Source organism: Orycteropus afer, unplaced genomic scaffold (genome assembly GCF_000298275.1).
Source record: "Orycteropus afer afer isolate SDZICR_OR568_19922 unplaced genomic scaffold, OryAfe1.0 scaffold00136, whole genome shotgun sequence".
Taxonomy (NCBI): Eukaryota; Metazoa; Chordata; class Mammalia; order Tubulidentata; family Orycteropodidae; genus Orycteropus; species Orycteropus afer.
In genome coordinates, this window is record NW_006921723.1 from 6,908,895 (window position 1) to 6,926,729 (window position 17,835).

The 17,835-nt window shown below is 53.3% G+C and overlaps 1 protein-coding gene across 1 annotated transcript in view; it reads left to right on the top strand.

Annotated features, from left to right (window-relative positions):
• PRDM16 (PR/SET domain 16) overlaps nucleotides 1–8,436 on the top strand; it is a 466,689-nt gene extending 458,253 nt beyond the window's left edge. Inside the window, exons 13-17 of the mRNA XM_042781601.1 lie at nucleotides 1,259–1,428; nucleotides 2,276–2,450; nucleotides 5,891–6,127; nucleotides 6,879–7,053; nucleotides 8,302–8,436. Of these exons, the coding sequence (XP_042637535.1) occupies nucleotides 1,259–1,428; nucleotides 2,276–2,450; nucleotides 5,891–6,127; nucleotides 6,879–7,053; nucleotides 8,302–8,436 (892 nt within the window). The remainder of the gene's footprint in view (nucleotides 1–1,258; nucleotides 1,429–2,275; nucleotides 2,451–5,890; nucleotides 6,128–6,878; nucleotides 7,054–8,301) is intronic.
• The last annotated feature ends 9,399 nt before the right edge of the window (nucleotides 8,437–17,835 follow it).

Sequence of the window (17,835 nt, forward strand, 5' to 3'; positions counted from 1 at the left end):
TGTGCACAATTGATGATAACCAAGTCAGGCGTACGAGCCAGCGAGAACACCTCTCAATAGCACTCCTTGTCCTTTGCTTGCCATCCTCTATGATGAGGAGCCTACCCTCCCGAGGTGGTACATGGGCATCTGCAGAGCTTGTGCTTAGAAAGTTCCTCCTTAAGCAGTGCCCTCATCTCTGTGTTTGACTTGGTTTTTCTTGTTTCCCAGCATATCATTGCTTAGGTTGCCAGCTCAGTCCCCACCTTCTAAAATAGAAAAATACCCCTCTCTTCCTGTCTTCCGGGTCACCAATGTGTTTGTGGGGGGCGTGCCCTGCCCAAGGCACCCCATCTCAGGGGCCCGTTCACCGTGCAGACGTCTCAGATTGTTCATTACGATGACTCTCCAGCAGTAGAGCACCTTGTTCTAATGAAGTTGAGGTGCTGTGATAACACTTGGCAGATGCAAAGGAGGCATCTGGAGGGAGGAGTGTATTTGTCTGGTTTTCCCAAATGCTCTCTGCAGGCTGGCAGTCCCTCAACCCTAGGGGCCAGACAAGGGAGGACCAGGGAGGCATTGGGCAAGGAGCAGCTGGAGTCTCCTCACCGTCAGGGCCCTGAAGAGCATCTAGGGTGCTCATGAGCCCCAAATCAATGGATAGACAAGCTGAAGGCTTCCCAAGGACACCTAGTCACTTGGGAGGCCAGGCCCAGTGCCCTAGTGAGGCAGGCATCACCCTGCCGGGGAGGAAGGTTGCAGGAGCCCCCAGTGGTCTTGGCCCAGTGAGCAGGAAACTGCCTCCTGCATTGTTCCTATGGTACAAGGGTGCCCTCTGGAGGTGACCAGCAGCACTTCTCCCTCTGGTTGCCTCACCCCAGGTGATCCAGAGGAGGGAGATGCTGGGGGTCCTAGAACTAGGTCCCCAGAGAGAAGGTATAGGATAGGGTCTCCTGCCAGTGCATGGCATACACACCAGACAACAGGAGAATATGCCTGCTGCTTGAAGCATTGCTGTTTCTAGAGACAACTTCCTTGTTGCCATCTTTCATCTCTAAGGTTCCGCGGGTAAACTAGCTGTGTGCACAGGCCCCTGCAGTATTGCAGGGTGGGGAAAGAACATCCCTTGCCATCACCTCCTGCTGCTTGGGTTTACTGTCCCCATGGTGGTCTCTGAAGCAGTGACCACATTCTTTCTGGACCCCTTCTTCCCCCGGGGAACTGCGGGCGTCTGCCCACAGCGGCCCAGGTCCCTCTCAAGCCGGCATGTGTCTTCCAGGTGTAAGTACTGTGACCGCTCCTTCAGCATCTCCTCCAACCTGCAGCGGCACGTCCGGAACATTCACAACAAAGAGAAGCCCTTCAAGTGCCATCTGTGCAACCGGTGCTTCGGCCAGCAGACCAACCTGGACAGACACCTCAAGAAGCATGAGCACGAGAATGTGCCAGGTGGGGCGGAGGGGCAGTGAAAAAGGTGGGACAGTGGGACAGGTTGGAACTGTGTGGGCAATGGAACAGTGGGACAGGTAGAATGGTATGGCAGTGGGAGAGGTGGGACGATGAGACAGGGGGGCAGGGCGACGGTGGTACAAGTGGAACAGTGAGACAGCTGGGACAGTGTGGGTGGTGGGACAGGTGGGATGGTACAGGCAGTGGTGCAGGTGGAGTGATGGGACAACGGGACAGGTGGGGTGGTGGGGCAGGTGAGATGGGGGACAGTGAACACATGCGGCAGATGGGATGGTGCAGGCAGTGGTGCAATAGAATAGGTGGGACAGAGGGGCAATGGGGCAGTGTGGCAGGTGGGACAATGAAACAGGAAGGACAGTGAGGGTGGTGGGGCCTGGGGAGCCCATTAAGGTGGTAAGGGTGTGTGTAGGACAAGGAAGGGAAGAGAGGAGGGGAGGGGTGAGGGGAGAGAGTATGACAGGTGGGAGAAGGAGGGAAGGGAAATGAAGAGGAGAGGGGAGGGGAGGAAGAGGAAGGAGAAAGAAGAGTGAGGAGAAGGGGGAGAGGAGGGAGGAAGAGAAGTGACAGGAAGAAAGGAGAGGGGAGGAGAGAAAGAGAGGGGAGGGGAGCTGGGAGGGGAGTAGCACAGGGCAGAAAGGGGCTCACATGTGAGCCTGCAGGACAGCTGGCCAGAACCCCTAAAACTACTTTCATGAAAGAGAATCTCAGGCTCTGAGTTTTCCCAGAAGCATCCAGTGTGCACTCCCCCAGCTGAGGCCCCCCAGGACGGGTTTGCCCAGTGCAGGATCCCCTCGTCTAACACCCCTCACCCACCCTGCCCCCACAGTGAGCCAGCACTCCGGGGTCCTCACGAACCACCTTGGGACCGGCGCCTCCTCCCCCACCTCCGAGTCGGACAACCACGCACTTTTAGATGAGAAAGAGGACTCCTATTTCTCCGAAATCAGAAACTTTATTGCCAATAGTGAGATGAGCCAAGCATCAACTCGGACAGACAAACGGTAAGGAAATCGCCAAGCCACCAGAGGGTCTGACCTCTACTCGCCCTGTGTGGCCACGCTCACGTAGAGCCATGCACCGCTTCCCACAACACCTGCCCCAGCCCACACCAGGACTGGGGACAGGGCATCGCAGCAGGGGAGGCCTCAGCTCGGTCACCTGGAAGCTCCCCCTGCCTCGGTTTCCCCATCCAGAGAGGGTGATAAGTGTAAGCACTGAGGTCTGTCTGGAAACAGACATCATCACAAGTGTTGCACACTGAGCACAATCCCCAACACGTACGTCTGAAAGGCAGCTGGTATTGTTTGGCCCTGCTGTGAACACATGTGTGAACAAAGCATCTGCCAGGTGAGGGCTCCTGCCCCAAGGTCAACTGTGCTTTCAAGCACAAAATACAAGAAACTAATGGTTTTCAAACAGAGGACTGCCTCACGAAGAGTACACGTGCATGTGCACGTACATGCACACATGGGTGCACACATACCCATATACACTCACATATGCACATATGCATGCACATGCACACACAGCCACATGGAAACATAGGTGGATACATGTGCAAAAATACACATGCACATTCACATACATATGCACACGTGGACATGTGCGCATATGTACACACATGTGCACAACAGGAAAACAGCAGAATTTGGCTTCATGGATGCTGAGGGTGCTCTACACAACCTCTGGTTCCGATCTCACCAGCTGTCAATTATCTGGGACCCCTTCTTCCTGGAAAGACACATCAGACACCCCAGGATGGGCTTCTCCTTGGATGAATGCTAACACCAGGCCAGCTGGCAAAGAACCCGAGATGTTCCAAACCCCAAGAGGCCGGCCCCATGCAGACTACATGTTCAGCCCTGCTCACAGCCCTAACCGAAGAGGGAAACTGAGAGAAGGCGAGATCAGGGAGATAAGGGGCTGAGGACCCCAGGATCTGGCTGGCCTTGTCCTGGAACTTCCCTGCCATTCATCATTGCCAGAAGTGAAAACCATGGTCAAGGTTGCTGTGAGTCCACTAATCCTGACCTCAGCCATGTTACTGCACAAAGTGGTAGCGACAGTGGCAGGTCCATTCTCAACCATTTGAATGCTGTCTGGTGTCATTCAGAACCAACCTTCCTGTTGTGACCATTAATGAGAACTTGGGGCTCCCTGGCTTCCTGGTCACACAGCCCCTAGTACCCTAGCCAGGGAAACAGTCCCTGTGCCCTCCCTGCCTGCAGCTGTCTCCAGTCTGCCAACCCTATGTGGACCCAGTACTCAGCCCTGCAGGTACCTTCTCCTCCCCCCTCCAGACACACTAAGCACTCAATCAGGATGCAGACCTCCTAGCGTTGAGCAGACATTCTGTGCAAGGGGCAGGGGACAAGAGGGGATTACATGTGAAAACACACAGTGAGGTCAGCTTTGATGAGATGACACACGTCTCAACGTGCTGTGTGTAATCTGCATGCCAGTGTGTGGCTTTCCCTCGCAGTGCTGACAATGAACGCGAGGCGTTACTCACTCTAGTCTCTCTGATACTTTCACATGGGAAGACACAAAGACAGAGGTCTGGACTTGGAATCTCCCCCAAATCCCGGTGACCCGGGGGTTGTCCCCCAGCCACAGGCCCTCCACATTTGCATCCCAGACATGACTCCTCATTTGAACGTCAGTGAAGACTCAGAGATGGCCTCTGTACTGCCATTTGCTATAGGGCGAATTGGGTCCCAAAAAAGATATGTTGACGTCCCAACTCTGGTACCTGAGCATGACCTTGTTTAGAAATGATTCTTTGAAGATGTTATCAGATAACATGAGGTTATACTGGAGTAGAAAACCAAAAACAAACTCACTGCCATTGAGTCGATTCCAACTCATAGCGACCCCCATTGGGTTTCCAAGGCGGTAAATCTTTATGGAAGCAGATTGCCCCATCTTCTGTGGAGCGGCTGGTGGAGTAGGGCGGGTCCTGACCCCATCAGAGCATTGTTCTTACAAAAGTGGAGCAGAGACACAGAGACAGACAGAGGGAAGACAGCCATGTGTCCACCTGAGCAGAGTTTGCAGCCATGCAGCCACAAGCCAAGGGATGGCTGCAGCCACCAGAAGCTGAGAGAGAGGCAGGAACAGATTCTGCTCAGAGCCTCCAGAAGGACTCGACACGGCCGACGCTCTGCTTACAGGCTCCCAGCCCCCAGCACTGTGAGACAATAAACTCCTGTTGTTTTAAGCTGCCTAGTGTGTGGTACTTTGTTGCAGCAGCCACAGGACACTCAAACACCATTTGACTGATGAATCACATACTGAGAACAGAGCCTGTCTGTCCCCCATACTCCAGATTATGTACCCTGTTAATGTCAACCACATGGCTGTGGGCATCTTGCCCTAAGGCCAGAGTACAGGCAGGAGCAGGCTCTGGAGGTCCCGAGTCAGGCCTACATCCGAGTTGGCCAGCCTCACACTGGGGGGCACGTCTGCCCTGCCCTCCTTGCTGTCCCTTTGCAGCCCCCAGAACACTGGCCCCATGCCCTGGACTAGTGGCCTAAGGGCCCCACACTGAAACAGGGATCTCAGTCATGGGCTTGAGGACAAACCCCACCAGCATATCCTGAGGGAGAAGAGAACCTTTGCCTGTGTTCATGGCCTTTACTCCTCTTAAGGAGGAGTTGGGCTCCTGACTCCCTACAGTGGCCAGGGACACTCAAGGTGGGGCCTGGACTGCAGGGGCCTTCATCAGGGGGGAACTCTGTGTGGGCGGTGCTCCATCAGGGGGAGGCGGCATTAGGGGTTCAGAAGCACACTCCTCCTGTGCTCAGACAGTTTCAGGGGCAGCTGGGACTCAGCCCTTGATCTTTGGAACCCCAGAGTCTTGAATGCTCCCACACACACAGGGGGTCACCACCCTGTCCTTGTGTCCTTGAAGCTACTGAGAGGAGCAAACATTGGTCACCAGGTGCTAACAGGGGTTCTGCCTGCCCACCTCTAGTCCTGTCGCTCCCCTGAGGGACTCCTTCATCCAGCACCGAAGCCCCGTGCCAGCTCCTGGGACCACTGCCCAACCATGGGACGAGGCATGGCCTGCTCTCCAGACACACCTGCCGAGAACCCCTGGATTGCCTGTCTATGCTGCATAGCGAGTGCCACTGAGTGGCCCCCACCCCTGCCCCTGCCCCTGTCCCTGCCCCATCCCTGTCCCTACCCCTGCCTCTCTCTGAACACCAAGCACACAGCATCCCAAAGACCTTGGACGGTAGAGTCATTCCTGTTCCACAAAAGGAAACTGAGGCCGAGGGAGACCAGCTGGCCTCAAGACAAGACCGCACTTGCAGGCTGGGGTGCGGGGGCGGGTATAGGGGGGAGCAAGCCAGAACTGAGCCACTGGCCTTTGGGGACTATCCAAAGGTTGAGTGCCAGCCCCATGTGTGACCAACATCCTCCCATGTGGTTTCAGGCCGGAGATACAAAACCTGGACGGCCCAGCTCAGGGCCCCGGCTTGGCTGGTGAGAAGCCAGAGGATGTGGAAGAAGAGGAGGAGGAGGAGCTGGAAGAGGAAGACGAGGACAGTCTGGCGGGCAAGTCCCAGGACGATGCTGCATCCCCCACCCCCGAGCCACAGGGCGCCTATGAGGATGAGGAGGACGAGGAACCACCCGCACCCCTGGCTGTGGGCTTCGACCACACGCGGAGGTGAGTGTTGGCCCTGCAGCCCGAGTCATGTGGGGAGGGGGCTGGGGGGCTGTGCAGCGTGAAGGTGCCTCCCTTCTCAGCCACAGATGTGCCACCATTCCAGCAGGGGACTCCCCCATGAGGCGTTCACACAAGGTTAGGGTGAGCCTAGGCCAAGAAAAGGGATCAGGCTCCCCAAGATACACTCCTCTCGGGCTTCTAACAACCTGGACTAAAGATGGGTGGGGCAGGGATTTCCTTGCACTCAAGCACTGGCCCTCAGTGCACCAGGCAGGGCCGGCTGGCCATACGCTGCTGGGGGCAGAGTGGGCACCTTGATTAGAAGTCCTGCCGGTTGGGGCACTGTCCCCACCTACATCCTGTGCTGAGTGCCACTGCCATCCCCCCAAGCCCAGGTAGAGAGCCCCCTAGAGGGTCCTGCTGCTGCCCCAGGGCCCAGGAGAGGGAGCCCTGAGCCCTCCAGAGCTGGCCAGCACCTTGGGGAATAAGGCCTCCATCTTATCCTCATCCCTAAGACCTGAGCCCCGCCTGCTGCCTGCAACACGCATGCACATATCTCCCCATATCTGCCAGCACTCGTGCATCCATGTGGCTTCATGTCCAGGTGTCCATGTGTCTGTGTGTCCGTCTCCTTGTGCATGTGGCTCGTGGAGCGCTGGGCATGCATGCAGGCCCAGAGCCAGCTGGCGGCATCAGAGAGGCGGCTGGAGGCCAGCCCAGCTAACCCCAGGTCCCCCGGTCCTTGGCACAGGTGTATTGAGGAGGAAGAAGGCGGTCTGTTAGCTTTGGAGCCGATGCCGACTTTTGGGAAGGGGCTGGACCTCCGCAAAGCAGCTGAGGAAGCATTTGAAGTTAAAGATGTGTTTAATTCCACCTTAGACTCTGAGGCCCTAAAACAGACTCTGTACAGGCAGGTTAAGAACCAGGTAGGTACCCACCAGAGCCCCATCCTCCCCACCCTCTGCCCAGCCCTGGCCATAGCATCTCTTGCTGGGATGGCCCACTTCCCAACCCAGCTGCTCCCACTCCACGCCTACGCTGCCCATCCAATCTGGGGCGGTGCTGGGATGGAGTGAGAGAAGCTCAGACTAGGATAGCATGGGGGGTCCCCCAGTGGCGCTCCTGCCAGAACCACCCATGGAGGCATGATCACTTTGTTCTTTCCCCCAATGGGAAGTGGACACCAGCATGATGGCCTGCAGCCACATGCCTGTGCCATGTGCCCCCCTTGTTGACCCAGGCAGGTGGCCTGGGGCCCCAGAATCTTCTCAAGGGAAGTTGCCCAGCAGGAGGTCACTGTTTCCATGTGGGACTGTGACAGAGGTCTTTCTTCCTTAGAGTAGGTGGCCACAGGGCCTCCTGGTTCTTTCCAGTCTGGGGAAGGAGGGAAGTCACCTCGGGCTCTCTGAAGCCTGCCCAGGAAGAACAGACCCACCTGAATCTCCACAAAAGCTGTCTGTCTGTCTGTCTGTGTCTTTACTAATTCTGTCAGTGTTAGCTCTGTAGAGCAAGCCCAGCCTTCCCTCCCACACCTACCCCACTCACCCAGCAGCCCTGAGCAGCCCGTGTCCCTCGTGCTATGCGACTTGTGGCAGAAAGTTGTCCCCTACACTATGCCACAGAAGCCACGCTTCAGACTACCTGCATCCTTGGTCTGCCTGGTGGCCCAGAAACACTGTATTTCCCTCCTCAGAAGTGGCTTTGGGAGGTTGTGACAGTTGTCAAAACTGACTCTCCAGCCCCTGCCAGGCCCCCTCATGGGTGTTCCTGGACCCCTGACCTACTGTTGGCCTTGGGCTCATAACTATAATCACTGCCAATTCCTAGGGCCCCCTTAAAACAGAGCTTGGCCCTAAGATTTGCTGATCTAATCACCGGGGCAGAGAAAATGGGGGTGGATGCAGGGGTGGATGCACCCTGAGAGGCCAAAGAGGATGACCCTGTGCCCAGGGGCCTCTGACAGTGGTGTCTCAGCCCATAGCCTAATCCCTCCCCCAGAATCCATGGCCTTTCCCTGTCCTGGCAGTGGGAGGGTCAGCCTCTGTGGCCCCAGCCCCTCACAGCCTGGACCAATGGGAGAGTGACCAAGAAGTAGGAGGGGCAGGGAGTGGTCTGCAGGCCCCAGCCACCCTGCTCACCTGCCTGCCCTATGTATTGTCTGCTCCCCTCCCCAGGCGTATGCAATGATGTTGTCCCTCTCTGAGGATGCCCCTCTCCACACCTCCTCCCAGAGCTCTCTGGACGCTTGGCTGAACATGGCAGGCGCCACATCGGAGTCAGGAGCCTTCAACCCCATCAACCACCTCTGAGAGGCCCGGGAGGTGCTGGTGTCCAGGTCCAAAGGGAGGAGGTTGCAGGGCCCCTGATATCCCAACGTAAGTCCCGGTCGCCCTCTGCGGAAGACAAAGGCAAGAGCCTTGAGCAGCCATCCAGCCTGGGGTCTGCAAAGCCCCTTGTCATCTGCGTCTGGCCACTTCTCAGCATCAACACCCCTACCCACCATGGCTCAGTCCCAGCTTTTCAGATTAAAACTCAGAACACGAAAGCCCCTGAAGCAGCTGTAGTTCGACCATCTCCAAGAATTGTTCCTAAAAGCACTGTTATGTCGTGGTACTGCGCACAGCTCAGGCAGGAGACTCACTTGCAGGCTGGGTGGCATTCCATCACACGCGGAAGCTGAGGGGCCACTTCTGGGCATTGCACGGTTTCCTGCAAGGGAGTGGACAGACCGGAGTGTGCTCCAAAGAGGTCAATCCCTCAAATGATTTTTATAACGAAAACTACACCCATCCCCCTTTTGGTAACCTGATCCACTCCAGAATCCCTTTCAGCATGTGGTTTTAAAAGACAGTATTTTTTAAAAAATCAAAAATGACTTGCAAATTGTTTTTTAAGATGTAATTTCGCATTGCTCCGAGATCTCAGCTCGTTTGCAGACCCAAGCCCGCCTCGGGCCCACGCTGGTCTGGGTATGCTCTTTATACTGTAGATAATGAGACATTTTCTATCTCTGACCTTGTTTGTACAAGCCAAGGGGACCCCAACCCCAACCCCACCTCCCGAGGCAAAGCTGAGAGGCGTGGGGCTGACTCCCGCTAGCTTCATCAGATGCGGATTGGACAAGGAATTCTCAAACATGGCAACCTGGGCAGAGACTTGCCCAGGGCCACGGCCAGGGCTATGCCTGACATTGTGTCATCTGTGCCTGGCGAGCCCCTGTGAGACCTCTAGAGGAATCCACGGCCCCCATCCAAGACCCCCCCATTGTCTGGGGATGTCAGGAGCCAATGGCCCTGGTCCCCAGTGCAGAGGTGCAACTGGCCCCCAACTCCCTTTCATTCCAAGGTCCGTGCCTCAGCTGCCCCGTGGTGACCCCCATGGCTGCCCTTCAGAAGGGCCTGCTGGCTGAGTTCAGGCCTCCAGCCTACCACCCCTACCGGACTCCAATCAGATGGACAGCAGCAAGGGAACCGAAGCCTCCGGCACTCTCTGTGGGGAAATGCCCACAGCGCCACTTCTCCTAGCCGCCAAGCTCTCCCTGTGCCTGCAGCTGGGGCGGGGCGTGGCTCCCAGTGGCCAAGTCTGCTCTCACCCAGGCTCTCGGCAACGAGAGGACATCTCGATGTGACCGACACAGGGAAAGGACAGCTCTGTCTTCACAGGGACACATCGTCCTTCTCTACTCGGATGGGCTTTAAATTATTCCCATAGGGGCCAACTTAAAATAATAATGTTTTCCCGGATGGAATATCCCTTAATCTGTACATAACTTGTAATTTTTTCTAATTCATTTCTTTTCCTATTTTATTTCTTCCTTAACAGTATTTTTGGCATTAGACATCCTTATTGTGAAGAAATGATGTTAATATAAGTACCCAGTGAAGGACCAAAACTGTGTAATAAGGTTGTGTGTTGTGTGATCAATAACCAGGGAGTGGGCTGATTGTTGATGTGCCAAATGCCCTCCCCTGCGTCCTCCGGCCAGTCCTGCTGTCCCCACCGAGATTCCCAGACAATCATGTGTTTTTGTTCAATTTGCGTTTGAGTTGCATTTGCATTGGAGACGAGTGTTCTATTTATTTCTTTTATTGTTTGCAAGAGGAAAAAGTCACCCAAGTTGCCCATAGAGAGTTCGGTGGTACTGACCCATTTCCCCAGCACGAGTCCCTGAGGAGTGTCCAGACAGGGTTGTCCTTGACACCCAGGCTTCACCAGACCAGACAATCGTCCCTGTAAGTGGAGGACACTGTGCATTCTCACAAGAGACCTGCATCAGGAGAGGTCCCCGCAGGACACAGTCAACTTGGGGCCACAGGTGCATTAAGACTGCACCAAGCAGCCAGGATGAGTGGCACCCCAGGTGTGCAAGGTGAGCACATGTGCATGCATGTGCGGGCTGGGGACACATTCTCTGGGGCAACTGAGGAGAGTCTGCAAGAGAAAGGAGCAGGGCTGGCCGGGGCCTCGTCAGTTACAGTTTGCAAACGCACCTCTCCTCACTGCCTCATGAGCACACCCCACACACACAAGGTTCCCTCAGCCAGGCCTATCAAGTTCCATGTAGGAATTTCCAAGTCCCCTTGATCCGAGTCCTTTCAAAAACCCAACCTCAGACACAAACACCCTACTTCTGTAAACCCAAATTATACGATTTGTTCTGCTCAAGAATAAGGCGTGTGCTTGTTTTTTGCAACGTGACTATCCGGCTAGGGGATTTGAGTGGATGGAGACATGCATGTACAGAACAGGGAAGAGGCTTCACCTCACATCACAGTTTGGGTTCCCCTGTCACCTTCTGTCATCCTCTTTTCTCACCCTTTCCTAAGAGCCCCAGTTGCACATTTTAAATCATTGATTTGTATCCCTGTGAAAATGATGGTAGTAAGCCCGGGTTCTTCTGAGCAGTCAGCCCCATGGACCCAAGCACTTGGTAGGTTTGGGGGAAGTCTGTCCTCTGACCCCCTGACAAAAGAGCACTTATTTCCAGGGCCTGGGGCATCACTGAGATATTACTTCAACAGCTCAGCATCTTCCTGACAGCAAGACCTTCCCTTCTGGCTCCTCTTGGCCATGGGCTCAGGCACCTACCAAGAGACATGTGTTCATGGGAACATGGGCCAGGTGGGAAGACTTGGAAGTCTTGGGCTCTGCAGCCTCAAGGTAGCACATCCAACCCACCCAGGAGGCTCTGGAGCCACTCAGCCAGGGCTGAGGTGCAGGAATCACCACCTGGCTGACTGCTGTGTTGGCAGGCAGCACCCAGGGCCAGGAGCTACAAGTAAAGGCCCCACCTGGTCAGGTGTGCCAAGGTGCAGGGCCCTTCTGTCCTGCCCCAACTGCAGCCCTAAAGCTAACTCCTTTGGGTTGTCCACACTCAGCCCCAAAATGACATCCAAGAGGAGGCCTCCTAGCGACTTTCCCCACTGCCCCTCCAACCCCAGCCTCTACTGCTGCTCCCATTCCCAGGACTACTAGGGGGCCTTTTGTCTAGGCAGACCCCTCTGCAGTGTGACCCGGGAGACTCCTCAATTCTAACCCCAGGGAGGGTGTTCGTGGGCCTGCCAGAATCCCTGAGGTGTGTCTCTGAGGACAGGTGGGCACAAGCATAGCTGGAGATACTGCCCTGCCCTCACAGCCTTCCAAGCCCAGGAGGGCAGCTGGTCTGTCCAAGCTTGACTGACCACCGCCTCTGCATCCCTGAGTCTGCCCTTGGAATCTCAGAGCCCTTGGCCTTCTCTGCCTTAGCTGCTTCCCCAGTGAGCGTTCGCAAAGCACTTGCCTGAGTACATATCACGTGTTTTAGACTCGAAGTCTCGAAGCACTGGAGTGGACCCCTGACCCCTGACCCCATGACTGAAACCTACTGAGCTGTGTTCATGGCCCACTGTCCTTCAGGAGGGCTGAGGGGGTGGGTGCCATGGAGGGGGTGCCGGGGACCACACTCCCCTCTGGCCGGGGATCCGAGGACACAGCTGCCCCTGGTCAGCGGTGGTCAGCCGGGTATCGAAGCCATGAAACTGTGTCTCCGTAGCAATGAGTAATACTGTGACAAGGACGTTCTTGCATTCTTCCAGGAAGAGCTCCTCTGCTCCCACCCATTTCATTGTCGTTTTGCTCTTTTCTGTCACAGATCCGTCTTAACCACTTTTGGAAAAATCAAAAGGCAAAGGCAGCTTGAGTTTCCAAATGTGCGGCTCACAGGTGCACTTAGTCATCTGGAAGATTACATTTCTACGTGTCTCGCATGCGCTTTGCTCTCCTCCTCGCAACAAGGGGAGCTGAGCCCCAGTGTTGGAATATATAATTTAAAATCACACGTATGTATGTATGTATAACTGCATATATACCATGCTCGCGAGAATCAAGGACCTGTGCGTTCCATGTCCTCCCTTTGCCATTGTTACCTACAGATTTGCTTTAGTTTTGTTTTTGTTTTGTGGGTTTTTTTTCTTTTAGAACTCTATAGCGTTGAAAAAGAAATCAAATGTAAATGTCTGTTTTTCATATAATGTTTTTAAAAAAAATAATAAGAAAAGAAAGTAAAACCATTGAGAAGGAGGCTGGCTCTTGTCCCGTGTCCCTCTTGGTTGTAAATCGCTTGTTTTGTTTATAAGTAAATTGTGCATGGCGCGTGTTTAGTGGTCAGTATTGTGTCTGTCTGTGAAATTTTTATTAAAAAGGAAAACTCCGTAGATGCACTCATTGACTGTATGATTAGGGTCTTCGTCTGAGACCAGAAGTCCTGAACTGCCAAAGCCAAATGAGGCGCAGTTCCTAAAGAATGTGGAAATCGCTGTGAGCGAATCGACCAATCAGACACGGTGTGTCGGGAATCAGTAACCGGGCGATTCGGCAGGTTTCCTTTGATGCCTGTGATAAAGGCAGATGTACTTGGGTAGAGACCTTTCTTTACAATGACGCCTAGAGACGCTGATCTGAGGTTCATGCTGTAGAATAGGACTGTATACCAAATGTAATCTTTCCGATGCTACAAGGAATTTATACCTGAGATTGATATGCAATAAACCTGTGTGCTTTTCTAAGCCTGGTGCTGGGCGAGTTACTGGTTGGGAGGACAGACGAGCGGGATGAGGCTCCTTGGCGGCCAGTTCACCTGCCTTATTGAGGCATGATGGGGCCAGGCTGTGGTCCAAGTGAACCACCACACACACATACTGCCACCAGGGCAAGTGTCATTGCTATTCCCATTTTCCAGGAAGTGAGAGCAAGCTCAGAAGAGTACCAAGTCTCCAGAGACCCCAGTGAGGGTATTAACCTCCAGGTGTGGCAGCCTCCAGAGCCCACACCCCCATGAACCATGGCCCAGAGCAGCTCAGGAGCTCAGCCTTCCTCCATGTAGGTGTAGCACTGTCCCTGTACAGTCAGACCCAAACCCACTCCTCCATAAGAGTGGACCAACCCTCCCAGCCCTCCCCACCTGCCAGCCTTCCACAGAGGCCATCTCCACAAACACCATTCCATCCTCACATGGCTCCCACCAAGGCCTACAACCTTCCCAGGAGGCAGTGGCCAGAAGGACAGGGGCTGACACAATGCTCTGGGGTCTAGGAGAGCAGGCCCAGGCTCCCTCAAGGCTCCTCTCCTTTGGTGCTCTGGGGCTTTTTCTCATGGTCCATTTGCCTCCAGGGGGCCAGACCTCCCCCACAATTCTGCTGTGACCCAGAGGCCTTTGGAGGCCCCCATGCCCAGGGACTTCCTCAAGCCCTTCCCACCCACATGCATCTCCATGTTGCTTCCTGCTGTCATAGAAGCTAACTAATACCTCCAGCATCCTCCAGGCCAACAGCCTCTAGGCCAGCCTTGCCTCGTGTCCCCTGCCCCACTGGGTCTCTGAATTTCTCTTGACTTCTCCTCATCACCTCCTCATGGCAGCCCCCAGACCTCTGGAGCTAGGTCTCCACCACCCCTTCTTTTTCTTACTCACCACCTCCCCCAAGTTCTCTAAACACAGGCCTGTTCGAAAGCTGCAGAATTGATGTTGTCCACTGGCCTGGAGGTTTCTGAAAATGGTGTCCTCTGTAGGCAAGCCCCATGTTTAAGTAGCATAAGTGAACAATAAAATTTATATCAAGTGGTTACCAGCCACTGCTGATGTTTTCCTGGCCACTCTCATCACAGGGAATCTCTGGCTGCCAGTTAAGCTCAGCCCTCTTACTTCAGCCTCTGTTTGCATCCCTCCCCAAGGCTCTGGGCCTCCTTCCTTTCCAACTGCCAACCACCTTCCAGCAACTTGGGCCACCAGGAGTCAGCTCCCAAACACCAGGGATGCTCCAACAACCGTCTAACCCTTGGCTTCTCTTCTCCTGACAGAATGCAGAGGGCAATAGGTGGGCAGCACACCCTCTACCAGGAAACCCAACCAGAAGATCTTTCCAGACAAAGCACCCCACCCACACTGGCATGACTAATGTCATTCCTTGAAAGACCCAAGGAGAAATGGCCACAGTCAGAGTTTTACACACAGAGAAATACTGCTCCAGGTAGGCTGAGGGTTGCCTTTCCTTTTCTTTGGAAGAAAACACTGTTACAAACAAACAGAGAAATCCAGAAGTCATTCATAGACTTTTCCTAGCAGTTGAGAGGGACTTAGATGTCACAGCTGTGGCCTAGCCCAAGGGTGATGGCCTCCAGCCCCACTGACAACTTCTGCAGGCCCAGGCCAGGCTGGAGACCCCACTTGGCCTACTTTACTGAGTCAAAAAATATATCTCATATAGACAGAGTGTGGGGTCTGTGGGGACAGAGAGTTGCCTGCATTGATCGCTGAGTCCACAGAGCCTGGCTTCTCTGTAGAAGGCTGCATGGAGGGAGGGAGGGACAGAGGGTTGGGATGGGTGGGCAGACGCATGGACAGGTAGATGAATGGGATGGACGGATTGGATGTATGGGTGGGTGGCTGGATGGATAAATGCCTGCTATAAGAGACCTTCCCTCAACATAATTCTGGGAACTCCAGTGCCTCCAAACCCACTAAGAGGTCTGAACATTCTCTGATGGAAATACAAGGAGGTGCTTGGGGCCAGCATCTTCTAAACAGTAGCTCTCAGTAGCTACCAAAAGGTAAGAAGCAGAAGTTGATCTTGGAACAAGACACTGGCCCCAGATCTGGGGCACTGAGCCTTTTTATGTTTTTCACACCATCAAGCCAAGTGTATTTCCACAGCACGGAGCTGGTTGGGGGCAGGGGTGAGGGGCAGGGAGAGCATTTAAATATTTCGAGATTCTTTTCTCTCCCAACATGATTGACAAAGCGCCAGTGAAACCTTAAGCCTGATGGTCAGACGCGGGGTGTGCCCCGGGAGCACAAGGCACAGAAACAACTTGAAAGGCTTCTCTCTGGGAAATATGTTTCCGTTCTCCGAGGACAAATGATGTGAATTACAAAACTGATGAATGGCCATGCTTCCAGAAGTCATTCATAGCGATCAAATGACAGTATCCTGCATCCACCCTAATAGCCTTCCCCGGAGTTCGCCACATTCGGGCCTGAGTCAAGGGAAAATCCTCCCATCTTTGTTCAGCCTGGCAACCTTCCTCCTCATTAGCCCCGGAGGGGAGAGGACAAATCTCGAGGCTGAGAGAGCTATCTGATAATAGCGCTATTGTCGGGCGACCCCAGAGGAAAAGAGAACAGGGGCTTTGAAAGAATATTGCTGACAAGTGGACTTTGTGTTTCTCTGTCCCGGCTCCTCGCATAAAAGACGGAGGAAAAAGGCTCCATTTTGGACGGGGGGAAGGAATCAACAGGAGGAAATGTGTCAATGAAGAATCTGTTTTCTGGGAAAAGGGATGCTTTTTAATTCTCCATCAGATTCATTTGGGGCCAAATGAGCCCGTCCATTATTTGCAGAGAAACTATTTTGAGAGCTGTTAACCTTATTTCTCAAGGCAGCAAAAGTCTTCCAAAAATCAAAATGTGTCCTAATTTGGGGTAAAGTGACCAGATCCAGGAGTGGCTTTTGTACAGGCAGAGGTGCCCAGGGAAGGAACCCAGCCACATACAGAGTCCATGGAATCCTCAGGACTTGAGAGCCACCAGCCCCAACCCTGAACTTGAATCCTTCCTGTGAGAAGTGCACCCATGCTCACCACAGCCAGGCAGAGACTTCATGGGACTCAATCCTAAATCAAGACAGGGAAGCTGGAGTCTGCTCGTAGAGCCCCAGGGCACAGAGAGCCAGGTGCACAGGTGACAAGGGGAAACCAACATCTTCTGGGGGGTCTAGAGCCCAGCTACCACCTAAGGCCCTTGGAGGGGCTCAGATGCTGCCAGTCAGGCTGGAGTCCGCTGAGTCCCTTAAAGGAAGAGTGTTTCCTATTCCTCTACACTGCAATATGTGTGTGCCTACATGCTTCCCAAGCCACTGGGTCACCAGGAAATGCCAAGACTCCCGGGACCCAGCACAGAGCAGGATCCAGCTTTTGTGTCTGTGTGATTTAGATGAAAGTTTACAGAGCAAATTCATTTTCCATACAGCAGTTCACATACACTTGGTCTCATGACATTGACTGAAATCTCCCACAATGCAACAGCTCCCCTCCCACTTCTTCCCCGTAGTTACCTCTTTCCTGTGTCCATCCCTCCATGCACTCTTGCCCCCTGAGCTGTCTCCCTGTGCAAACACAGCCCTTCTATTCTCCCATGATTGTTCTCTCCAAGGACTGTATGTACCTAGTGTAAATTTTCACCTCATATGTCTGTCTTTTGTTTGGCTGGAAGCCACAGGTGTGGGTTCAATTCCAGACCTGAAGGGCAGCTAGGGGCCATAGTCTCAGTGGTTCCATCAGGCTCTGTCAGAGCAACAAACTTCGTCCCTTTTTTTTTTTTTAAATGATTTTGAGTTTTGTTCCACATTGTTCTCCCACTCTATCCAGGGTCTCCTACATAGATCCCCTTCCGAGTGATTGACTGTGGTAGCCAGGTACCATCTAGTTCTTCTGGGCAGGATCCAGCTTTTAATATGCAGTGAATGGAAACTTATATCCACACAGACCTGTATGGGAACATTCATAGCAGCTTTATTCATGTCTTAGTCACAGTTCTCTGAAATATAGATAGGTAGACAGATAGACAAAAGGATGGGTGGGTGGATGGATGGGTGATGGATGGATGATGGATGAATAGATAGAGAAAGAGAGAGATTTACTTCAAGGAACGGTCTCACATGATTGTGGGGTACTGGCAAGTCCTAAATCCACAGATCAGACGACAAGCTGGAGTCTCCCACAGGCTTGTGTCCCAAAACCCATAGGTCAAACTTTACAACAGATGCTAAAGGCAGTCCTTCAGACAGAGAACCAACAATGACAGACAACAGCTTGTGATTAACACACAATGACATAACCCTGAAATCAAACCAAACATAGACGTAGCCAAAGTAAAATAAACTTGTAAGACTGACAACAGGGAACCAGAGACATCAATTTGTAAACAAGAAAAACTACAAAGAAAAAGGAGAGAATAAAGAGTATAGTTACAGAACTTACAAATGCAGAGGAAGTCAAGACAATTGTGAGATACAACAGACTATTTTGAACTTGGAAGAAAATAATAAATCATAGGGTAATCGCAAAGAAAAATAATGAATCTTCATACCAAAATAAAAAAGAGAAAAGGCATAAATACTTGTTGTTGTTGTTGTTGTTGTTGTTGTTGTTATGTGCCATCGAGTCAGCCCCAACTCATA